Raw genomic sequence first — 11,056 nt, forward strand, 5'->3', positions numbered from 1 at the left:
AAAAAAAAAAGTGCACTAGGCATCACGTGACGTATGGGATATTTGCATATGGTCAGGTGATGATTTTTCGATGCGCACACCCCTAAAGCTAGAGGGAATCATGAATTAGTATTTGAGCGTTTACTGCTCCTCAAAATCTGTGTGGAGTACCACTTATGGAAAATGTATATCGTCCTCAAGTTTGTAGGTTCTTCTGACAGAAACAAACTATGGGGTTCAAGGGTCCGTCCACACCAACCCAACATTTCCCTTGGGATGGATGGCTCACAGTCTGCCCATTGAGGCTCCCATAGCAGAATCTCTGCTTCTGAGTTCCCAGCAGCTCCCACCTTCCTTCCCTGTTACCAGAGACATTCACAAAATCTGACGGGAGGAACACACAAAGGGTGGTGGGAACATCTAAAGCCTCTAGCTGGGTGAGGACACAGTCAGAAATTAGGAGAGGGGGGTCTCCCTGTAAAAAACATTTAAGTCAAATAAGACCATGAGATGGACTTCACCTGGCAGGAAGGGTGGAGGTAGACACCTGAGAATCTGGTGAGTGACCTCGAACAAGCAGTTGGCGACTTTGGAACTCTCCATCGGCATACTCGCTCTGGATTGGTGATTGGAGGTGGTGAAGCCATTGGAACAGAGTGGCAGCTGGAGAAGGAAGGATAGAAATCGCAGGAGTGGAGTTGCATCTTATCACTCACTTGAAAACCACTCCACCTTCTAAGTACCTCTGATAATAGTGTCCAGGTTACATAGACCTGGAATGTCATCCATTGGAAGCTTGGATAGCTGCGAGGGAGAAGAAGCAACTTCTTTTATTGCCTTCTATGACACTGATGAATTATTCTCAGGAATAACACCCGCAGACTCCCAACATCTCCTAGAGGAGGTCACCTGGGTCTGACTTTGAGTCTTTGAGAACTTGAGTATTGAAGCATAAAGCCCCGTACACACGCAACGATTATCGGCCGACCGATAATCCGTCTTTTGTCCAGAGTTGTGTTTTGTTGGTTGGAATGTGCCTAGACTGCACGCAAATTTTCTTGCCCGACAAAATTCTACTTCAGAAGTGATGTCATGTGTTGGTTTGCTTTCTTTGTGTTCTTTCTTCTCTGAGCATGCCCAGTCTTGCTCATTAGATTTTTCCCTTGCGAAATCTGTACTGACTGCACGAAAATCGGCCGTGTTTTGACAGCGGACAAAAATTTTATAGCCTGCATACCAGATTTTTTCGGCCGAAAAGTCGGAGTTGGTTGTCGGAAGCATCATACTAACTAGCCAAAAATCGGCGGATCAGTAGTCGGACGAAAATTCCCTGCCGATTTCCTGCGCGTGTGTACAAGGCTTAAGGATGGACAGGCAGCGCTAATATTAAACAAGAACTACTCATCCCAGGGCTTTTACAGTTCCCGAAAAGCCGCTGAAGTGAACCTAATCCATGAAGAAAACATGGGCCACTGCTGCTCTACTGAAAATGCTAATTGCCTGGCTCTCATCCCTGGCTTTGATGATGACGCATCAGGAAATTCAGAGTAAAGTATTAAGCATTAAAGAATCTTGCACGGCAGCCAGGCATCCAGAAATTTACAAAGTCAACGATGGCTCCCATATTCTCATGTGACGAGTTCACAATATCGATATTAATCAATTAATGTAAATAAATTAACACTATTAACTGTTAATAGCTCAGACGTGACAAATATAAGGCCCTACCCTAACAAGACGGGACCCCCTCTTTCCCCGTCATACAGACACCAGTCAGCGTGTTTACACTTTGGATCAGCGGCCATTTTGTTATAGCACTGCCTGTGCAGACATAAATTTATATGATCTTAATTGTTTTTTTCACTTTATTTCCTTGCACATACTGTTTTATAAATGACTATTTTTTTTAAATAAATCAGAACAATAAAATATATAAAAAAAAAAAAAGTGCAGCGCTAAGAAATAAGCGCTGCACTTTTTTGTATATTTTTATGGCTACAGATTGTCTTCTGTTGTGCTAGCTGCTCCTACTTATCCAAAAATACAAGACCAATAAGCACAGTACTCTTAGAATTTAACTTTTAAATCAGTACAATAACATAATAACAATGACATGAATTAATTGGGAACAATGACAGCCATTTTATTGTAGCTCAATGCTGTATATGAAATTCGATTTTCTGCCCATGCGTAATCCTTGGTTTTATGGCTATTGATAAAATTTGTGGAACACATTAAAATTCTAAAGAGAAATTTTTGTTCTAAAGAGGCATGGGGATGGCAGTCATTTTGTTGTAGTCCTCTGGAGTCCCATGATGATTGACTACAACTACCAGAAGTCTCTACTGTGTCATTTCCGGCTGAAATGAAGAGAGGATGCTACTGTGGACTAGCAGTAATCTGGAGCAGGTAATGGGATTTATTATTGATCGCATCATTGGTGGTGTCACATCATATAGAGACCTGTGACAGCACTGTCCCCCTCCCCATAGTGATCAACAGATCTTTTCTGCTGGGACAGGGAAGCTGGTCAGAGTTGATGGGAAGATGGATGGAGCCAAATATTGGGCAATCTTAGAAGAAAACCTTTCAGAGTCTGCAAAAGACTTGAGACTGGGGTGGAGGTTCACCTTCCAGCAGGACAACGACCCGAAACATCCAGCCAGAGCTACAATGGAATGGTTTACACCAAGGATCCTCAAACTACAGCCCTCCAGCTGTTGCGGAAGTACACATCCCATGAGGCATTGTAAAACTCTGACATTCACAGCCATGACTAGACATGATGGAAATTGTAGACCCTGAACAGCTGGAGGGCCGTAGTTTGAAGACCCTTGGTTTACATCAAAGCATATTCATGTGTTAGAATGGCCCAGTCAAAGTCCAGACTTAAATCCAACTGAGAATCTGTGGCAAGACTTGAAAATTGCGGTTCACAGACGCTCTCCATCCAATCTGACAGAGCTTGAGCTATTATGCAAAGAATGGGCAAACATGTCCCTCTCTAGATGTGCAAAGCTGGTAGAGACATCCCCAAAATGACTTGCAGCTGTAATTGCAGGGAAAGGAGATTCTACAAAGACTCAGGGAGGTGAATACAAATGCACGCCACACTTTTCACATATTTATTTGTAAAATATATTGAAAACCATTTATCATTTTCCTTCCACTTCACAATTATGTGCCACTTTGTGTTAGTCTATCACATAAAAAAACCCAATAAAATACATTTAGGTTCTTGGTTGTAACATGACGAAATGTGGAAAATTTCAAGGGGTATAAATCCTTTTTCAAGGCACTGTAAATAACTACAGTGCCTTGCGAAAGTATTCAACCCCCTTGAATTTTGCGACCTTTTGCCACATTTCAGGCTTTAAACATAAAGATTTAAAACTGTAATTTTTTGTGAAGAATCAACAACAAGTGGGACACAATCATGAAGTGGAACGAAAATTTTTGGATATTTCAAACTTTGTTAACAAATAAAAAACTGAAAAATTGGGCGTGCAAAATTATTCAGCCCCTTTACTTTCAGTGCAGCAAACTCTCTCCTGAAGTTCAGTGAGGATCTCTGAATGATCCAATGTTGACCTAAATAACTAATGATGATAAATAGAATCCACCTGTGTGTAATCAAGTCTCCGTATAAATGCACCTGCACTGTGATAGTCTCAGAGGTCCGTTTAAAGCACAGAGAGCATCATGAAGAACAAGGAACACACCAGGCAGGTCCGAGATACTGTTGTGGAGAAGTTTAAAAACCGGATTTGGATACAAACAGATTTCCCAAGCTTTAAACATCCCAAGGAGCACTGTGCAAGCGATAATATCGAAATGGAAGGAGTGTCAGACCACTGCAAATCTACGAAGACCCGGCCATCCCTCTAAACTTTCAGCTCATACAAGGAGAAGACTGATCAGAGATGCAGCCAAGAGGCCCATGATCACTCTGAAAGAACTGCAGAGATCTACAGCTGAGGTGGGAGACTCTGTCCATAGGACAACAATCAGTCGTATACTGCACAAATCTGGCCTTTATGGAAGAGTGGCAAGAAGAAAGCCATTTCTTAAAGATATCCATAAAAAGTGTCGTTTAAAGTTTGCCACAAGCCACCTGGGAGACACCAAACATGTGGAAGAAGGTGCTCTGGTCGGATGAAACCAAAATCAAACTTTTTGGCAACAATGCAAAATGTTATGTTTGGCGTAAAAGGAACACAGCTCATCACCCTGAACACACCATCCCCACTGTCAAACATGGTGGTGGCAGCATCATGGTTTGGGCCTGCTTTTCTTCAGCAGGGACAGGGAAGATGGTTAAAATTGATGGGAAGATGGATGGAGCCAAATACAGGACCATTCTGGAAGAAAACCTGATGGAGTCTGCAAAAGACCTGAGACTGGGACGGAGATGTGGAAAACCTTGACTATGAAGATCGTCTACAATCGCTCGATTTATTCTCCCTGGAGAAGAGACGTCTGAGGGGGGACATGATAGCAATTTATAAATATCTTAATGGGGATCCCAGCTTAGAAAAAAAGCTGTTCATTCGAAGGGATTGCATGAGGACTCGAGGGCATACAATGCGATTAGAGGAGAAGCGTTTTAACCTCAGGCAACGCGGGGGGTTCTTTACTGTTAGGGCAACAAGATTGTGGAATTCTCTACCACAAGAGGTGGTTTCTGCGGGTAGTATGGTGGCTTTCAAAAGACTCTTAGACTTACATCTCAAGGATCAGAACATTCAGGGGTATGTGAGATGATTACAGCCACACACACCTACACAGGTTGAACTAGATGGACTATTGTCTTTATTCAACCTCACCTACTATGTAACTATGTATGTAAGATTTGTCTTCCAACAATACAATGATCCAAAACATAAAGCAAAATCTACAATGGAATGGTTCACAAATAAACATATCCAGGTGTTAGAATGGCCAAGTCAAAGTCCAGACCTGAATCCAATCGAGAATCTGTGGAAAGAACTGAAAACTGCTGTTCACAAACGCTCTCCATCCAACCTCAATGAGCTCGAGCTGTTTTGCAAGGAGGAATGGGCAAACATTTCAGTGTCTCGATTTGCAAAACTGATAGAGTGGCGCTACAAAGTATTAACTTAAGGGGGTTGAATAATTTTGCACGCCCAATTTTTCATTTTTTTATTTGTTAAAAAAAGTTTAAAATATCCAATAAATTTCATTCCACTTCATGATTGTGCCCACTTGTTGTTGATTCTTCACAAAAAATTACAGTTTTATATCTTTATGTTTGAAGCCTGAAATGTGGCAAAAGGTCACAAAGTTCAAGGGGGCCGAATACTTTCGCAAAGCACTGTAAGAGGGCTTTGGAATTCTCCTCGTAGGTTATAGGCTTAGCAAAATGGTAATTTTGCAATTTCCCTGTAGGGACTTTCAGGAGCGACATGGATTTCCTCATCATGACAAATATACAGAGAACAGAAGAGAAAAGGGACAAGAAGATGGACAGCATATTACACCTCACCCTGAAGATCATCTACCTGCTGACAGGAGAGGTGAGGAGGATTCTGGGAGGTCACATGACATCACTCTTATCTCTATTAATAAAACACAGACCTGACCAGAGAGGTGAGGAGGATTCTGGGAGGTCACATGACATCACTTTATTATTACAATAGGTAGCTTGGTCTTTGTGTTATCATCTTGTTCTTTAGGATTATGGACCAATAAAAAAAAGTTTGGTGATCCTCCATCTCCCTCCTTGACACATGAAAGGAAATACAACAAGAAGATTCTAGAAGTCACCCAGAAGATCACTGAGCTGCTGACAGGAGAGGTGAGCGGTGCCGGGAATTCTGGGACATTATCCAGTAACAGACAAGGGATGTGTCTGGATGGTGACTGTATCATTGTGTGTGTCAGGTTCCTATAAGGTGTCAGGATGTCACTGTCTATTTCTCCATGGAGGAGTGGGAGTATATAGAAGGACACAAGGATCTCTACAAGGACGTCATGATGGAGAATCAGCCGCCCCTCACATCACCGGGTAAGAGGAGACTTTCATTTCTTGTAAAGGAGAGAAGATTATTGAGGATCCCCCTAGATACACTCATCCTCTGATATAAAGACATAGAAACAATGTATTCAGTCAGTGTGTGTGTCTCTAAGTGTCGGTTCACACTGATCCGACTTTGACCGTGACTTGTCAGCCTGACAAGTCGCGGTCCGTCACGCTCTCATTGTGTGGTACAGGAACGGTTCTAATAGAAGCGACACAAGTCGCTCCGACTTAGAAAAAGGGTCCTGTACTACTTCGGGGAGACCTGGAGGCAACTTGCATAGACATTCATTTTATGAAGTCCGTGCAAGTCGTGCCGAAGTCGCGCTACACGCGACTTCACAGGTCGCCCCCTAAGTCGGAGCAACGTAATGTGAACCGAGCCTTACAGATGGATCCAGTAACAGTAATTCCCCAGAGAGATGTCCCCGTCCTCTGTATTCCCAAGTGGAACATCAGGAGATCCCTCAGGATCATCAGGTAACATTTGCACAGGCAGTTAAATCATATAGAATTTTCAGTTCAATCACCAGTGGTTGGTCGTGATACAATCAGTCACAGAAGAAAGAGAGGTTTCTGCTGTCCAACCCCTATAACGCTCTTGCATCTAACACACCCAACTTCTTGCTTCTGTGCTAGAAAATATCCCTTACACTATTCCACCACCATCAGCCTGAACCATTGAAGGCTGGATGGATCCATGCTTTGGATAGATCCCAAGACAGGGGAATAAATGGAAAAATGGCACTGAAGAAATCAGGTTTACTCAAAGGTCAATTAGGATAAAGTCCAACAAACTGTCCATAGTAATGTAATAGTATCAGGCAGGTGACAGAAAACAGCATCAGTGCCAGCACCCTTAAAGCGGAGTTCCGGCCACAAAATCGACATAATCGATTTTGTGGCCATCCGCTTGCTTTTCTTCACCTGAAAAGGAAATGGATAGTTAGGATTTTTTTTTTTTTTACTTACCTTGTTATTGTAGAAAGAAATACTCCCCTTTCTTCCACTTCCTCCCTCGGCGGCCGCGGCCGGCGCCGTCACTTCCAGTTTGAAATGATTCCTGGGAGCTGAACGTCATCGCTCCCAGGAATCAATGCGACGGCACCGGCTCCGCTCGTCACTTCCGGTGCGACGCCGCATTCCCTGCTAAACAGCTTCTGGGCATGCCCAGAAGCTGTGGAGGAATGCGGCGCCGCACCGGAAGTGACAAGAAGGGCCGATGCAGGCGCATTCTGGGAGAAGGGGACACGGAAGAGGACGCAGAAGAGGATCGCGCTGGCTTCAGCTGCCCACAACAGAGATGGCAACGTTGGAGAAGAAATTTTAAAAGTGAGTAATTCTTCTTGCAGGTAAGTGCGACCCGGGACAGATCAGAGGCTATCCATTATGGAATGTACTAGCCCTGACTGTCCCGGGGGTATGTTCATTGAATTTTTTTTTTTTTGTGGCCGGAACTCCGCTTTAAAGAAGTTGTAAACCTTAATTTTTTTTTCCCATAAAAATAACAAAAATGTCTATACTTACCTGCTCTGTGCAATTGTTTTGATCCTCTTCTTCTAGTGTGCCTTGCCGGTGCACCAGGCCCCCTCCTCAGGTAAGAAAAAGGGGTGGGGGGGGGGGCAGTGCCATCTTAAGAGCATTATAGGCCCCCCGGGCAATGCAGTGCACTGGGGCCCCACCTACACAATCACCCACGAGAATAAAAATGCAAATTATCGATAAGGCGATATTTATTTGTACAGCGGTGCCAGTCTAATGACAACTTCCAAGTTCGGTGGCTGGGTCCAGTGAACACACACACGGAAGGGAGTCAGACTCGGCTGTCCTGTGTGCACCTGTTCCCGTGAAGGCAGACAGACATTCCTGCAGTTGTGGGCTCCCCTTCCATGGCCCAAGTGGCCTGACAGCAGCGCAGGGCCGACAGGGGCTTGCCACCTGCTAAGTTCGGCGGTGGGTTAAACACGGGAATCGGGACTAATGCTTGGCTGGGGCTGGGTAGGTGGGGCCCCTGGGCAACTGCCCAGCGTGCCCATTCGGTAAGATGGCCCTGGGGGGGGGGGGGGGGGGGGAGCTGCAGCACAGAAGGTTTTTCACCAGAGGATTCCACATAACACTTTACTTATCAGCGCTTTTGCTTAACCATGCAAATGGAGGGCATCGATATTTGGGAAGTGTCCATCTGATGGGAGTGGAAGTTGATGTCACACAACGGTGGTGGTCATTTGCTGTGACCTACTTGATTTTCATTCATGGGATTCGCATTCATCCTATCCGATCTTGGATGTACTTGATTTACATTATTCATATTACTTGTGGACTATGCACTTATCACGATATTAAGAGTTTTGGAATACTATTATAGTACTCCCATAGACAGGAGTACTTACTTCACATGTACCTTTAATAATCACCTATTTCATCTTATTACCTCATTCATTTCACTTGCGCAAGGGGCGTAATTACAGGGGTTCCAATTGCAACCGGGCCCCATGCTCCAGGGGGCCTGTGTGGCTCCCCTGTACACCTGGATAGGAGGGGCGGTGGGGGCAGCATGTAGACAAATCACTGTTCCTTTTCCCTCCAGTAGCTGTAGGAGGAAATAACTCAACACACAGCCATTAATGTCTAAAGTACTGGAAACAAAAGTGAGTACACCCCTAAGTGAAAATGTCCAAATTGAGCCCAGGAGTGTCAATATTTTGTGTGGCCACCATTATTTTTCAGCAATGCCTTAACCCTCTTGGGCATGGAGTTCACCAGAGCTTCACAGGTTGCCACTGAAGTCCTCTTCCACAACGACATCACAGAGCTGGTGGATGTTAGAGACCTTGCGCTCCTCCACCTTCCGTTTGAGGATGCCCCACAGATGCTCAATAGGGTTTAGGTCTGGAGACATGCTTGGCCAGTCCATCATCTTTACCCTCAGCTTCTTTAGCAAGGCAGTGGTCATCATGGAGGTGTGTTTGGGGTCGTTATCATGTTGGAATACTGCCCTGCGGCCTAGTCTCCAAATAGAGGGGATCATGCTCTGCTTCAGTATGTCACAGTACATGTTTGATTTCATGGTTCCCTCAATGAACTGTAGCTCCCCAGTGCCTGCAGCACTCATGCAGCCCCAGACCATGGCACTCCAACCACCATGCTTCACTGTAGGCAAGACACACTTGTCTTTGTACTCCTCACCTGGTGCCACACACGCTTGACACCATCTGAACCAAATAAGTTTATCTTGGTCTCATCAGACCACAGGACATGGTTTCAGTAATCCATGTCCTTAGTCTGCTTGTCTTCAGCAAACTGTTTGCGGGCTTTCTTGTGCATCATCTTTAGAAGAGGCTTCCTTCTGGGACAACAGCCATGCAGACCATTTTGATGCAGTGTGCGGCGTATGGTCTGAGCACTGACAGGCTGACCTCCCCCACCCCTTCAACCTCTGCAGTAATGCTGGCAGCACTCATACATCTATGTCCCAAAGACAACCTCTGGTTATCGCGTGCAACTCAACCCCAACTTCTTTGGTCGCCCATGGTGAGGCCTGTTCTGAGTGGAAACCGTCCTGTTAAACTGCTGTATGGTCTTGACCCCCGTGCTGCAGCTCAGTTTCAGGGTCTTGGCAATCTTCTTATAGAATGTGCCAAAAATAGCGCTTGCAATGTGTGACTATCCAAAATTAAATACATGTAAATACCATCAATTAATAAGTAATCTACATAAAGTTCAATCGTGCTACTATAACTAAATTTTAAGAGATAAATTACATAAATTCATAAAATGGTAACTATAAAGTGCACATGTGCTAAAACCAAATCATAAAGTTAAGTGCATAAAGTGCAATGGTGCTTATTCCAATTTTAATACAATAAATGGTGCTAAAGTGCAAAAAGTGATGGGGAAATTTTTTTTCCAAAATATGGAAATTCCAATTATGTAAACAGTCCCACGCCAGGTGCAGCCGTACTTGGCAAAGTGCTGAAGCCAAAAGGGGCTATGGTGCTCCACACAGTGGAAGGTGCTTCAAGAAAACCATTTTGGGGATCCACTCACCAGAACCAAAAGGTTAATGGGCCTGTAGAAGTGATTGGACCAATGATTCTTCAACACAATATATCCCCTTCTGGAGTTAGCCTTCTTATAGCCTTGGGCATCTTTATGTAGAGCAACAATTCTGTTTTTTCAGATCCCCAACAGTTCTTTGCCATGAGGCGCCATGTTGAACTTCCAGTGACCAGTATGAGAGAGTGAGAGGGATAACACCAAATGTAACACACCTGCTCCCCATTCACACCTAAGACCTTGTAACACTAACGAGTCACATGACACCGGGGAGGGAAAATGGCTAATTGGGCCCAATGTGGACATTTTCACTTAGGGGTGTACTCACTTTTGTTGCCAGTGGTTTAGACATTAATGGCTGTGTGTTGAGTTATTTTGAGGGGACAGCAAATGTACACTGTTATACAAGCTGTACACTCACTACTTTACATTGTAGCAAAGTGTCATTTCTTCAGTGTTGTCACATGAAAAGATATAATAAAATATCTACAAAAATGTGAGGGGTGTACTCACTTTTGTGAGATTCTGTATTTATTAGGATGTATTATGGACTTTTTTACATTCCAATCCTATGCGCTTGCATTTTCTTTCTTTTGCAGCCTCATAAGTGAATAAGAAAAATTACCTATTTGCATGAGTTTGAAACAGAAACTGAGACTTTTTTTGTTTTTCAGTCATTTTTAGTTTGTTTAGCAAAAAAAAAAACAGCGTTTATCACCCACTTTCCGCCCACGCTATAGCCGAAAGACAAATACTGCGCGGTTTTCCAGTGCCGGGAGGGCGTCCATAGACGTCCTCCCGTGATTGCGTGCCGCGCTCTGCGATCGCCGAGTCCTTCAGGCTCGGCTGATCACAGAACAGGATAAAGGGCCAATCACAGCGGCCCTTTAACACAAAAATCAGCTGTCAGCCAATGACAGCTGATCATGGAAGTAAACAGAAGTCAGTTAACGTCTTTTTTTTTACAGCCGGTAACCGGCT

General features: G+C 44.1%; 1 protein-coding gene across 1 annotated transcript; it reads left to right on the forward strand.

The window, feature by feature from the left end:
• Positions 1 to 2,338: 2,338 nt before the first annotated feature.
• LOC309564366 (uncharacterized protein) lies at positions 2,339 to 10,686 on the forward strand (the record flags this gene model as incomplete). Its single annotated transcript, XM_082268993.1, has 6 exons — positions 2,339 to 2,388; positions 5,389 to 5,516; positions 5,676 to 5,797; positions 5,884 to 6,007; positions 6,411 to 6,499; positions 10,675 to 10,686. Exons 1-6 carry the CDS (start codon positions 2,345 to 2,347, stop codon positions 10,684 to 10,686), a joined length of 519 nt encoding a protein of 172 aa, XP_082125119.1. The 5' UTR covers positions 2,339 to 2,344.
• Positions 10,687 to 11,056: the final 370 nt, after the last annotated feature.

This window comes from Pelophylax lessonae (genome assembly GCF_965119305.1).
Source record: "Pelophylax lessonae genome assembly, chromosome: 9".
Taxonomy (NCBI): domain Eukaryota; kingdom Metazoa; phylum Chordata; class Amphibia; order Anura; family Ranidae; genus Pelophylax; species Pelophylax lessonae.